Source organism: Nelumbo nucifera, chromosome 2 (assembly GCF_055504915.1).
Source record: "Nelumbo nucifera cultivar China Antique chromosome 2, China Antique-T2T, whole genome shotgun sequence".
NCBI classification, from domain to species: Eukaryota; Viridiplantae; Streptophyta; class Magnoliopsida; order Proteales; family Nelumbonaceae; genus Nelumbo; species Nelumbo nucifera.
Window position 1 is genome coordinate 43,398,973 of NC_142650.1, and position 14,534 is coordinate 43,413,506.

The 14,534-nt window shown below is 38.6% G+C and overlaps 1 protein-coding gene across 3 annotated transcripts in view; it reads right to left on the reverse strand.

Annotated features, from left to right (window-relative positions):
* The window catches only part of LOC104588665 (V-type proton ATPase subunit a1-like), a 90,476-nt gene that overhangs the window by 14,789 nt on the left and 61,153 nt on the right, over positions 1-14,534 (reverse strand). For all 3 annotated transcript variants that reach the window (XM_088897477.1, XM_010246689.3, XM_088897478.1), the window contains exons 12-13: positions 7,936-8,096; positions 4,284-4,490 (exon numbers count right to left, since the gene is read on the reverse strand). In XM_088897477.1, the coding sequence (XP_088753603.1) occupies positions 4,284-4,490; positions 7,936-8,096 (368 nt within the window). The remainder of the gene's footprint in view (positions 1-4,283; positions 4,491-7,935; positions 8,097-14,534) is intronic.

Consider the following 14,534-nt stretch of genomic DNA (forward strand, 5'->3'; position numbering starts at 1 on the left):
AAGATTTCAGTTTCAATCTGGTACTGTCTAGATAGATTTGATTGCTGATAAACCTTCTCCATATAATAAAAAATCTCCTTAGCCATCCTTAGACCTCTCATCGGAATGGCAATATCTGTCCCAATCGATCCAAGAAACCACAAAACAATTTTAGCATTGTCAAATTTCCATTGTTTCAGCCCCTTACCATCAGATTCACCTAGTTTAGGTATTGAACCATCAATGTAGCCCCACAATCCTTGTCCTTCCATAAAAACTCAACATGAAACTTCCATAATGTGTAGTTACTTCCATTGAACTTAACTGGTAGCATTCCTTTCCTGTTCGAAGCCATTAAAACAGTGTTTTCACCAACAAACAAGGACACTACAAGACGAACCAGCAAGGAGAAGAAGCACAAGCACCAAAATCCCTCACTTCTCTAGAGGAAAACCCAAATAACCAAGAAACAATATGTATCAGTCCAAAAAAGGCAACTTTTAGCACTGTCAGCAGGAAGAGAGGGATCAAAACCCTACAAGATTCGACTGAAAACAAGACCAGATCTGATAGTCTGAAAGAGAAGAAGGCTAGAGCGACATAGAATCCACATTCCTAGCCAGATCCAACGGTCCAAAGGAGAGAAAGAGAGAAAATACAGATCTGACCTGCGATTTCCTGAGAAAAAGGTGAAGCTTCGTACTGATGACTGATCAATACAGCTCCAAAAGTCTCGTAGAGAAGTACACAGCAGTCAATCTGTAGTCCTTAAATCTCCCTTTGAATGTCAAGAATCAAACCCAGATCATATGGACCTGCTCTGATACCATGTCAACACCATTTGAACGAGACAAAGAATAGGGTTTCTGGGTGTGTTCACAGTAAGCCACGCCCAAGAAAGAATTTGTATTTATATTAAAATCAAAATGTTACAAGAGGCTGAAAGGACAAATATGCCATCCATAAGTAACAGAGAGAGAAAAGAGAGCAAAAACATTACATATGATACAATGCTTATAATACAAGATATAACCATACTCCCAAGCCTATGATATACTACGGCCTCTACAACTAGATATTGGTAAACTTCTATTTTTCTTATCAGCAACCATAAAAAAATCAATTTATTAATACCGGGAAAAATATGTGTCACAATGTACACAAGTCTGAAATGTACCCTGAAGCACCCCACTTGTGTAGGATAGGTCTAGCCTACCTACCTGTTTACATCTTTCTTCCTTCCCCTACATGTTATTCCTTAAGACACAAAGCCCCTAAACAGCTGATATCTGTGAACTTGTCTAGAAAATAGCATCTATTAGACCATTTGCCAATCTCTCAACCCATTGGAAAGTTTCTATGGTTTCAATTGGATGATAGATGGTAAAAAATATTATTTTTCACACAACAATATAACAAAGTTATATGAATAGGGCTTCCTTTTTTGTAGGTATTTGTCCATAATAAAATGATTTTTCTTTGTTTCAACAGATTCTTACAAAATAAAAAAACTCTTAAAATAAATACCATATAGGTTATTGCTAGTTGTTAGAGTCGGCTGTAGAAGGGTAGTATAGACTTTTTATATTAAGTTATATGTTTAATTGTTTAGCTGATGTGGTTCTCACTTAAGTGAGGGCATAATAGTAATTCATGTTTATTTAGAAAAGTATAAATAAAGACTGGCCGACTAGAGAAGATATGTTTTCTCTCTAGTTCGACTGGAACTATTCTTTCTCTCCTCCTTCTCCTTCTTCCTCTTTTCCTTCTTATCTGAAACCATACGGACACTATATCTGAATTTTATCACTAGTCTTTAAATTAAATGAGTAGAATAAAATAATAGGGAAAACCAGTAGAAATCTTCCCTAGAAGTCTCAGCCTGAAAGAGAAAGAGTAAAGAGAGATAATGAGAACTAGGACTGAAAGCAGTAGATATCAAGAATCTTTTGTCTCTCTAATTTCCGCCCACTTTTATTGATTTACACATAAATAACAAATGACAACTTCACCCCTAACTAAGAAAGAAGAGAAAAATAAGATAAGTAAAGACACTTCAGCAGCTAGAAAAGGTGAAGTTTTTAGCATTTCCGTTTACACTTAATGAGAGTGACCAAAGAAAGAACTTTTGATGCCATATTCAAGTGGGGATGTAACATTTCAAACAGATACTACTTTATTTTCTTTTGGAGCTATCAATCATCATGGACTGAGATGGGAAGAACTGAAGAAGGAATAGGCACATAAGGAAAAAATAATAGTAAGTCAAATCTGCAAATTACCCGCCCCCCCAGGGTTCTGCAATTAGAGTGATCACTTTCTTTCTTTCTTTTCTAGGTGAAACAAAAGAAAAATAAATCTCAATTGGTGAAAAACTTCACATTAGGTTATTTACTCATCATTCTGTTAGTCTAAAGTCTGAAAAGCAAAAAAAATCTCTGAAAGAAATACTTTGGAAATTGGTGCTTTTTAGCAATGTGTAGTAGGAGTGTGTTACTAATAATAAATAATGAATAAAATGTGTGAAGGGCATTCTGGGGATAAACAATAAGAATGTTGTCAAGTCTGACATCTGAAGTCTGAAAATAAGACGTATTAAAAGAACAGCCTGAAGTCTGAAAAAATTTGCTTTTAGGACATCAGAGGTTGGAAACATACCTAAATCTGTATGCAGTGGTTGTAAAGAAACTCTTTTTTGTTAATTATCTTTTACAGTGTAGAAAACCAAACCAGACCGACCGGTCAGATTGGTTGAACTGTGACCCAGACCCTTGGCCAATTCGACCATATCCTAAAACCTGCAACTTGTGAAAAACCAATCAGAACCAGCTGACTGGCTGGTTTAACTGGATAACCAATGAACCGGTCCCGGTTTTATAAAATTGCCCGGTCTCTAAATGAATGGCAATTTGAAAATGATAATAACAAGACTCGAACCCATGACATTTTATTTGTACAAATTATCTTGTTACCGTTAATCAACCTCTTTACTTGTATTTATTTATGCCTCTTTAATGTATATATTGCTTTAATACACACATTTTAAAGAAAATGTGAGTTGAGAAACATGAACCTTGGTCATTTGCTTTAAAAATTAGGAACCTAGCCATTTATCCATCACATCCAAGTACGACAATATTTGTGAAGTATATTATATATAGTATTTATTGGCCTAAAATATATATGTACATATATATTATGTCATCATGGTTCGACCTCCGGTTTGACCATGGTTGAAATTCTAACCCATGAACTTCTCTCTTTTCCGATTCTATGCCCAGTCCGGTTCTCCGGACATTGATCTTTTAGTTTAGTTCTCTGATTATAGAGAAACCTCTTTCCTCCTGCCTGCATGGTGACTTACTCTATCTATTCTGTTTCAAATATGCATGCATTGATTATAGGAAAACCCTGTTTTATTGGTTTATTTCTCTGCAACTTTTTCCTTTTTTTTGTGAGGGTATTGGGGCTTAAATCTGATATTGTATCTCTGCATTTTTTTTGGTTTCAAATCTATATTCAGCAAAGATCATGACTTTTTATTTAGCCATAGGCAAAAAGGTAAGTTTACAGCTTAGCCAGATTATGACATTCTCATAATTTCTCCTTGTTTTTTTCTTAAATTATTTACACATGACAACATCTGACATTACAGCCTCAGCTGGTGTCCCACAATTAGACTGCTGAACAAAATCAGGCAAGGACTGGTCCACATCCCATTACATTAAAAGCATCTATAACATGTATATATTTCACTATTTATTGTATTTTGCAATTTATTGTAAAATAATTAAAATAATACACGGTGCTAGTTTTCTAAAATGATTTAGATACAAAAATTGAAAAAAATTATCCAATGTCTCCTGGCCAATATTACTCCTTTTCTTTGACAGGATGTATTAGTTTATAATCATGAGCATTGACCAATTACTAAATTATAAGTCAAATCTTACTGTATCAGATAGACAAGATAATACATGTCACTTGTTAGTAATCATGCATTTCCAATTGCAGATGGTTGTTTCAGTTTTTTAATCAATTGAAAAACCACATTGATGCACATCATACCATTTCTTTTTTGGGGGGATCTTAGATTTTCAGTGTTTCCCATAGTAGTAGCTTAGTTTTCATAATGTTAACAATCTCACAATAAGGATCAAGTTAATACCCAAATCAAAGTTTTAGAGGCTAGAATGAAATCATTATGCTTGTCAATTTTTAGAAAATTTGCATGCAATGATATAGGATAGGAGCTAAAACTGAAAGGGGAAATGGGAAAAAAGAAATAAGAAATTAGTACAAACCATATATCCAATGAGCTGCCAAAGAACCTTGCATTAAAGTAACTCAAAATTATTCCTAGGTTCATCTGGGCCACACCTAACAAAATAGACATCTTCATTTTGAGGGAATTGAGGAAAGGCAGCTCTGAACGACTTCCACGCCAGCTGGGATCCACACCAAATGGATATGGATCACGATACTTGATTAGACCAGCTGTATGTGCATCCCTGATTAAGCCATAGGAATTTAGCTATATAAGTATCAAACAGAGAAAACCCTGAATTTAAAAAACTCCTATTTACTGGACTTGTCAAGGAAATCAAATATTCAGATTAAAACAAAATGCATGTCAGAAAGTAACATTGCAATTATATTTTCTTGGAGCAACAAGTGCTTTGGAAATAAATAAATGCAAGAATGTATAATCACTTATACCTGCTTATATATGGCATCATGCTTATAGCTGAATTAAGTGCTTAATTTTTCCGTCAAATAAGTTAAACCTTTTCTCCAAGTTATTGTACTCAGCTTTTGCCCCAGGACATAAGTTAAACCTAAGTACCGGCCCTTTATTGATAAGTAGCTGCCTTCTTTTTGCTGAGTACAGCCAGCTACAATCTTCACCAGCAAGCTAGCTTGCACCTGGATTTTTTATGTTAAAACATAGATCCTAGGGTAGTTCCCTAGGTACCATAACCATATTTCTTTTATAATTATTCATGATTTTCATAAGAAAAGTATAAATTTCATATTAAAGTATAGAAAATCAACATATTCATGAGAAGAAAAGGAAGAAGGAAAATAAAATTAAAAAAATATAGGGGCTGAACCCTTATTTTTGTTATAGGAAAAGAAGAAAATAAAAAGTATTGGCAGTAGTAGTAGTAGTAGAAGAAGAAGAGGAAGAAGAAGTAGAAGAAGAATATATGGAAGAGGAAAATGTGCTGATTAGATAAAATTTTTAGTTCTTCCTTACTTATTGGTTCAGGTTTTTAAGTCTTTGAGGGTTCAATACAGCATTTAGCAATGTTTGTGTTGATTAAACCCTAATAAATAAGAAAATAATAAAAAGAAATTAGTATATAAACATACAAAATGATTATTTTAGTTTAATAATGTCTATTTTATAATTATAATCTCAAAAAAGAATGAATAAAAAAGTATTTTATAGTAGGAAGTAGAAAACTGGCGGCACCCAAGTTTGTATTTATACTTAGGGCGACAGCTTATAACAAAATAAAAGAGGAAATACCAGAAACACCCCTATGCTAGAACATAACATGTTACAACAATTTTAAAGTTACTATTTGTTATTTTTACATCTGTAATTATTCATAATAATATAGAATATGCTTGTTTTTTTGGTTTGATCAGCAATAAAAAATCGATTAATTAAATTAGAATAGAAAGGTACAAGAGGTTGTGAAAAAAACAGCAAACCCAAAAACCATCCCAAATTTACAAATGAGCCCAGCACATGGATTGTCCCTGAATTCCTTGTTTATCTAGGCCATCTTCCATGCTGTTTGCAGATCTTCCAATCCATCTTATTTGGATGAACATATCTTTAGATAGCTGGGTGAAGCACCTGAAATCATTCCTTAGCTGCCAAATTACCCCTTCCTCTTTTCTCATCAGCCCATCACTATTTTTGAATCACCTTCAATTATTAGTCTCTCAATCCCCATTTCTTTAGCCTTCTCCACCCCATCACCACATCACCTTGCTGAACAGGACCTGAATACATTGCTAGGATGTTTCCATAACCCCACCAATATCCGATGGGCCAGGATTTCCCATACAGCCACCATCAAAATTCAATTTCTTCCACCCAGCACATAGGGGTGACAGACCTCTATAATAATTTGTCTTCTGGAGGAGGAAACAGCAATTGAACCCCACAAACTGAAAAACTCTTCAACTTTAAAATTTGCAAAGAGCTTTAAAGTTTTCACCCAATGAGCCACCCTTAAAGTTATTACTTCTATCACAGCTTCCTTGCTTCTTTCCCTGTCTTCAAAGATTCTTAGATTCATTTCTTCCCAAAGTGTCCAAACCACCCCTGCTCTAGTGCACCTAGCCAAAATCCTGCCTCTTCTTTTAGAGCCTGTAAAAAAGGAGATCTAAATAGTCCCTCCAAGCTATCATGGGGAAGCCATCTGCAACCAAAAAGAGAAGAGAACCACTCCCATATAGAGAGCAAAAGGACAGGAAACTAAAAGGTAAAAAGCAGTTTCACCAAACAACTTACATAAGAAACACCAGCTTGGGGACAAGCACCAACTTGGTCTTTTCCTCTGAAGCAAATCACAAGTATTAATGGAGCCATGAAACACTTCCCAACAGAAAGCACTGATTTTAGGAGGAATGGGCCAAAACCATATTTCCTTCACAGGGAAAGAAGAAGAGTGGGGGGTGGCTACAAGAGAGGTCAAAAATGACTTACAAGAGTATGAACCTGTGTGATCAAGAGCCCACACTCTAGAATCTAAACCACTATCCCCCAGGACCACTAAATTCAACAAGCTGAGCAAAACAATAACACTGGGAATATCAGACTCTCTAAGATTCCTAGTAAGGCCCAAATTCCAATCCAAACCTGAATGGGAGGAGGAAGAGCTGACAAATTCAGACACAGGTTTTCGTTTGAGACTAGAAGTTCAAAGATAGAAGGAAAGGCCTCAGATAAAGGGGATTCCCCTATCCAAATATCCTCCCAAAACCTAATTTCCTGACCCAAAGCCAAATCACACCTAATGTGATTGAGGAACACAGGAAGATTGTCATGGATAGCCTTCCAAGGAGCAGCCAAAGTAGCTCTATGGATGCAGCCTGCGTCCCACCCATTATTTGACAGTCCATGGATACTTGTTATAACTCTATGCCACAACTTTTCATTTTCTTCAGAGAATTTCTAGAGCCATTTACTCAACAAAGCCATATTCTTCAACCTTATATTCCCAATACCCAGAATATGTTTGTATTTTGCTATATTCATTGTGTTGCTTTAAATATTTGTGATGGAACATGATTAGATGATGGTATGTAAAATAGAAAAAAGGTATAAAATAAAATAAGGCGGTGAAATTTTTCTAAGTTTTTTTCTAATTAGTGGTTATCAATTAGTCAGCCTAGTCAATGCTTAGTTCTCCTAAGAAAACACGTCATGAGTGTTGACTGACTAGACAGTGATGTAGCCAGTCTAGCCATCTAACTAGTCGCCGATCCTTTGATAACACTTTTGCAGGTCTCTCCCTCAAATTTGGTACATCCCATACCCAAAGCAAGAAACATCACTTAGATGATTTTTAACACCTACATCATACCCATGATCATGGTTTCATCAACAACATCCCCTGGTTAAGTCTTCATGATTCTGCAAGTACTTGCCAGAGGACTTTTGAAACTATAAAAGCAGATGCTCTTCATCTGTCAATTTTCGGATATTGTTTCATTATTGTTTCATCTTCAACTGTACATGGTCGATGGGGGTCCCCTAAATTGTTTCATCATCACAATATACAAATATGAACACAGGTCGCAATGGAGGGAACAAAGCAAAAAAGCTCAAGAAACAGACCAACAAAATTTTGGCATGTTAATAGTTTATAGCAGAGTGCTGATAATTTTGTTTCTGAATCGAAAAACAAGGCACAAAGCAACTATTTTTACCTGCATGTAGCATCCCGACATTTGTAAGCACTCCCACCAAATATATGATAGGGAACAGAGAAGAATTCATTGTAAATCAAGCCACAATAAATAGAAAATAATGCCATTAAAAGGATTACATAGCGCCCACCAAAAGCCATCTCCATAAAGCTGCCTAGTTTCTGATAGGAAATAATAGACAAATTCAATTCAAAATAAGTATAGATCTTCATCTTTGGTGTGAGTGAATAATTGCATGTGTTCCGATTTCTAAGAGTGCACCATAATCAATAAGAAATGGTCAATAGTAATAGAAATAAATATTTTACAATAATTTAAAGATTACTTGTGCAAACTTATCTACTTTCAAATTCCTTGATACAAAAAGAACTGTATGAAAATAGATTTCAAGAAACCAACAGTTCAAGCACTAAGGAAACAAGGGTATAACTATTTTCTAAATCCTCATTATATTTTTGTTCAGTTATCTTACAACATTATATAAAGTTTGTCATAAGCATTATTATTTTTTTATAGGAAACGGTAACTTTCATTAGATAATTGAAAAGATTACAGGCTTACCACCCACAAAATGGATGGAAAAAGAAAATCAAAAACTTCCAAACAGGCCCAAAACAAAGCCTCCCTAGTAACTCCTTGCTTAGCTAAACTGTCAGTCATTCCATTTGCTGACCTTCTTACCCAATTAAAGTGCACCCCAATCTCCCTTGCTAAGCTAATAATCTCTCTTAGAGGCTGTCTAAGAGACCACACTCCCAGGTTTTCAATTTGCATCCACCCTATTACCAGCTTGGAGTCTCCTTCCACTTCTAATTGCTGCATGCCCCATTATTCGCCAGTTTTAAACCTTGAAGTAAGGCCATTACTTCTGCCCTTAATGAATCTCCCACCCCAATTGGGCCTGAGTAAAGAGCCAACACTTTTCCTTCCTCGTTTCTGTACACACCCCCAACTTCCGACTGACCTGGATTACCCAAGGAGCTTCCATCAAAGTTTAGCTTCACCTTGAACTGAGGCGGTGGTACCCAACAATTTTGTACCACAGGGGAGGAAGGCGAGGATATAGCTATAACACTCGAATTTCTAATTAAGTCCGCTGAGGAGAAATCCTTGAAGATATGATGTACTTTCAGCCAGTGCATAACCTTGATGGTGACAACCACCACAAGTGCTTCCTTGGATTTTTCTTGCCCTAGGAAGATCCTATTGTTTCTCTCTTCCCAAATTGACCATAGGATGGCACCTCTTGTTATTCTCCACATTACTCTGCCCCTTTTCCTTGGTTGTCGGAAGAAGCTAGAGTCAAAAACGTTCAGCACAACTGAGGGGGGGGGGTTCCATTTGTAACCAAACAAAGAAGAGAACTGTTAAAGTGAGCCGAATAGGGGTAGTTTAGTCATCTTATGTGTGTTAAGTAGTTTGCTTATGTGGCAGTTTTATTAGAGTACTCTGCCCCACACTTAAGTATGGGCAATTTAGTCTTTGTAAAGGTTATTAGAATCTAATTAAGATTAAGGGGGTCGACTGTATGGTGAGTCCATCAGATTTCGACAGACTCTTATTTTCTTCTCTTCTTCTTCCTTCTCTTCCTGGTTCGAGTTACTGTAGCAGCATTCGAAACATGGTATCAGAGCCATGTTCCTGACCTACTTCAGTTGGTAAAGCACCTCAGCAGTGTTCGTGACTCTTCTTCCTGCGTTTCTGGTCAGCCAATGGAGAGAACTGATTCGACCTAGGTCTGAAACCTCAGCTTGTCTCTCTCTGCTGCGCATATTCTTCTTCATCAAGAAAAGTGACTTCAGCAGTGAATGGTTGGTTGAGACTCTCAAAGGAAGGTCGGTTATCTCTTCTTCTTGTGTTGCTGGTATTTCTGGGTAGAAACCCTTCAAGAGGCTGTTAGTACTGTTCAGAAACTAGAGAACTAGATTCATTGTTGCCCTATAACGGGCTGTGTGTACAGTAGCCGAATGGTGTAGGGACTGCTGTAAGTTGTTGAGTGGTGTTAGGGCTGCTGTAAGTGGCCGAGTGGTGTAAGGTGTAATGCTGTGACCTAGCCGAACTTTTGTGGTTGTGTAGTGCCCTCTTAAAAGTGTTAAACTAGTCTGAACCGGGTGTAACAGGTTTGACTATGTTGTGGTGCTTGTGTTGCACAATCCTTGTTGAGTGGTTGTAAGAGGGCTTACATGTGATTAGTGAGTGTTAAATTGATTCTTATGTGGTTCGTGGTGTTGTGAAATCAGCAGTAGTGTGATAAGAACAAGGCGTGTGTATCCACTGTTGTGTTTAGGGGTTGCTATAAGTGCTGGAACATCAATTTTTGGATAACAGCAGTCAGCTTGTTGCTGAGAATTCAGGTTGAGGCAACTGTGAAAGGTACCATGGCAGAGATGGGTGTAATGATCAGAAAACTAGTGTGGTGGTTTCCCCTGACTACCTAGGTGTACAGATGACATCAATTAAACTGAATGGGGAGAACTATGTTCCATGGGCTAAATCTGTGGAAGTTTTCCTCAAGGCAAAGAGGAAAGTGAAGCACATAAAAGATGAGAAACCACCAGCTGACTCCCCAGGGTTTGATGATTGGGAACAAAAAGATGCTCAAATCATGACTTGGCTATGGAACAGTATGGAACCAAAAATTAGTGCCAACTTCATGTTTCTTGGTATGGCTAAGGATATATGGGAACATGCTAAGAAGTTGTATTCTGGACAAGATAATACAACGAGTATATCAACTTTATCAGGAGTACTTTGATTTGCAACAAGGAAACAAAACACTAGAAGAGTACTATGCCAGCATGAAGAATATAAGGAATGAACTCAATGTCTATCATCCCCTCACTCCAGATATTAAAGTTCAGCAACAGCAAAGGGAACAACTAGATGTTACAAGATTCTTGGTGGGGCCGAAATCGGAGTATGAACCAGTTAGTGCCCAAATATTAGGGAGCTCCACCCTTCCTACACTTTAGGAAGTATTCTCACGGCTTCGTAGAATTTCTTTGGGACAGACAGAGAATCCCACACAGTCTGATAGATCAGCACTTGTGACAGCTAGGTGGACACAGTACAAGAGGGGGAGGACATGCCTCCCGAGGAGGCCGTGGCAGTTCCATGATTGGGCGGGGTGGTCGTGACTCAGGGGGAGGCCGTGGCAGAGGGAAGAATAACTCTGCAAGGAAGTGTACTCATTGTGGCAGGGAAGGACACACAGTGAATTTCTGTTATGACCTACATGGCCCTCCCTCTAAATGGGCTAATCATGTTGCAGCAGGTGAGGTTGACATCAGTGACAGTAAATAGGTAGACCGAACTCCTCCCACATCTACATCTACTTCTGGGAGGGAGATGGTGAGTGTACCACGTGATGAGTATGAACGGTTCCTTCAAACTACTTCACAACATACCACTGCCACACTTGCCCACTCAGGTATTGCTTGCATGTCATCTAAAACCTCTCCCTGGATTATTGACTCTGGAGACTCAGATCATATGACCGGGACTCCAGGTGTGTTCTCTTTCTGAAACCTCCACATCACAAACCGTTACACTTGCCAATGGGTCCTCATCTCCCATCTATGGTGTTGGTAATGTTGACATGGCTTCTGTGCCCTTATCATCTGTTTTATAAGTACCTAAGTTTCCATTCAATCTTATGTTTGTTAGTAAAATAACCAAAGCTCTTAACTGTTCTGTTACCTTCTTTCCTTCCACTTGTGTTTTCCAGGATCTCAAGACGGGGAAGAAGATTGGTGGGGGGCATGAAGCTGGTGGATTGTATTATCTTGACGGTGGTGGATCTTCAATTGCTCTTCAGACTTCACTTACTCCTCTCAAGGCACTCAAGATGTTGGTTCCGTCATTGAGTCAGTTGTCAGTTTTGCAATGTGAGTCATGTCAGTTTGGTAAACATCATCGTGTGTCCTTCAGTCCAAGAGTTGAGAGTCCTATGTTGAGTCCTTTTTCCTTGGTTCATTTAGATGTTAGGGGTCCAATCAAAAGAGAGTCTTATAATAGGTACAAGTATTTTGTCTCCTTTATTGATGATTGTTCAAGAATGACATGTATTTACTTAATGAAAGAAAGAAGTGAAGTATTTTCCATTTTTCAAAAATTCCATGCTGAAATACGCACACAATTTGGTGTTCCAATCAAAATTCTCCGTTCAGATAATGGTCGTGAATACTTTCTTACTTCATTTCAACAGTATTTAGAACAGCATGGCATTATTCATCAGACCTCATGTGCATTCACCCCTCACCAAAATGGGGTAGCTGAACGGAAGAACCGTCAGCTTCTTGAAACTGCTCGGTCTATTCTTCACCACATGAATGTTCCTAAACGGTTTTGGAGTGATGCTGTACTCACTGCATGTTTTCTCATTAATCGGATGCCCTCCATTTTTCATGGTCGGTCCCCCTTCTCTATCTTGTTTCCCACTTTACCTCCATTTCCATTAACTCCTCGTGTCTTTGGTTGTGTGTGCTTTATCCACAATCTGAGTCCTGGAATAGACAAGCTAGATGCACGCTCAATTAAATGTGCCTTCCTTGGCTACCTTCGGACTCAAAAAGGGTACAAGTGTTATAATCCCATTACCCGAAAGTGTTATGTCTACCCTGATGTCACCTTTTTTGAGTCTGTATCCTTCTTCTCAAGTCCTAATGCATCCTTGTCTTCACCCTCACTTCCTCTTCCTCTTCCTGTCAGTGATCCTGTTCCAGATGCTGTTGTGGAAGTAGACTCATCACCTCATCCAGTGCAGGTCACCACCGAACGACCACCGATCCGACAAGTGTATACACGTCGAACGATACCGGCCCCTCCTCTAGCTTCTACCTCATTTGCGGATCCTCTCATGGCTCCTATTGCTGAACCTTCAGACCATGACCTACCCATTGCCTTACGGAAAGGTAAACACAGTTCTACCCTCCATCCCATTTCCAAATTTGTTTCATTATCTCGTCTTTCTACCTCACATTGCCAGTTTGCTTCACTTTTGTCCTCTATTTCCATACCTAACAATGTTCAAGAAACTCTTAGTTCACCTGGATGGCGGCAGGCAATGGAGGAGGAACTTTCTGCTCTTCAACATACTCAAACGTGGAAACTTACTACTCTCCCACCTGGTAAGCATGCTGTGGGCTGTAAATGGGTGTATACTGTGAAATACTTGCCAGATGGTAGTGTAGAGCGTCTGAAGGCTAGACTTGTTGCTAAAGGTTACTCACAGTTGTATGGAGTGGACTACATGGAGACATTCTCTCCGGTGGCTAAGATTGGTTCTGTTCGTGTACTAATCTCCCTGGCAGTTATGTATGATTGGCCTCTCTTTCAGCTTGACATAAAGAATGCCTTGCTCCATGGTGATCTGGTGGAGGAGGTATATATGGAGCAACCACCTGGGTTTGTTGCTCAGGGGAGGATGGTAAGGTGTGCAAACTGAAGAAGGCAATTTATGGGTTGAAGCAATCTCCACGTGCTTGGTTTGGGAAGAAGTTCAGCGAAGTGGTGAAGAGTTTTGGAATGAAGCAATGCCAGGTTGATCACTCAGTGTTAAGCTATGACTCAGAAGCTGGGAAGATTTTATTAGTGGTCTATGTGGATGATATTGTCATTACTGGTAGTGATAAATTGGGGATTGGCAAACTAAAGGTATTTCTGCAAAATCATTTTCAAACAAAAGACCTTGGAACATTAAAGTATTTCTTGGGAATAGAAGTTGCCAGGTCAAAACAAGGTGTAAATCTGTGCCAGAGGAAAAATGTTCTTGATCTATTATTGGAAGAAACAGGACTGTTAGGTGCAAAACCGGCTGAGACCCCTATGGAACCAAATGTTAAGTTGAGCAGTGATACAGGAGAAGTATTTGAAGATCCTGGAAGGTATAGACGACTAGTGGGAAAGCTGAACTATCTGACTATCATGAGATCCGACATCTCCTTTGCAGTCAGTGTGGTGAGCCAATTCATGCAGAACCCTCGTATACCTCACTGGGATGCAGTCCTTAGAATTGTGAGGTATCTGAAAGGAGCTCCAGGTCGTGGGCTATTGTATAGATCAGGAGGAAAACTTGAAGTAGTTGGGTATACAGATGCAGACTGGGAAATCTTGTGACATGGAAGAGTAAAAAGCAGGCGGTTGTGGCCAGAAGCAGTGCTGAAGCCGAGTATAGGGCCATGGCGCACACTACCCGTGATTTAGTGTGGTTGAGGAATCTCCTACAAGAAATTGGATTTCACATGGATAAACCTATGAGATTGTACTGTGACAACCAAGCTGCACTCCATATCTCATCCAACCCTGTCTTTCATGAGAGAACAAAGCACATAGAGGTTGATTGCCACTTTGTGAGGGAGAAGGTCCTTGCTGGAGAGATAAATACAGAACATGTGGGTTCTAATGACCAGTGAACAGATTTGTTTACAAAAGCTCTAAGCTCAGGGAAAGTGAACTATCTATGTAACAAGCTGGGATTATGACATATATTCTCTAGCTTGAGGGGGAGTGTTAAAGTGTGGCGAATAGGGGTAGCTTAGTCTTCTTATGCTTGTTAAGTAGCTTGCTTATGTGGCAGTGTTATTAGAGTCGCTCTGCCC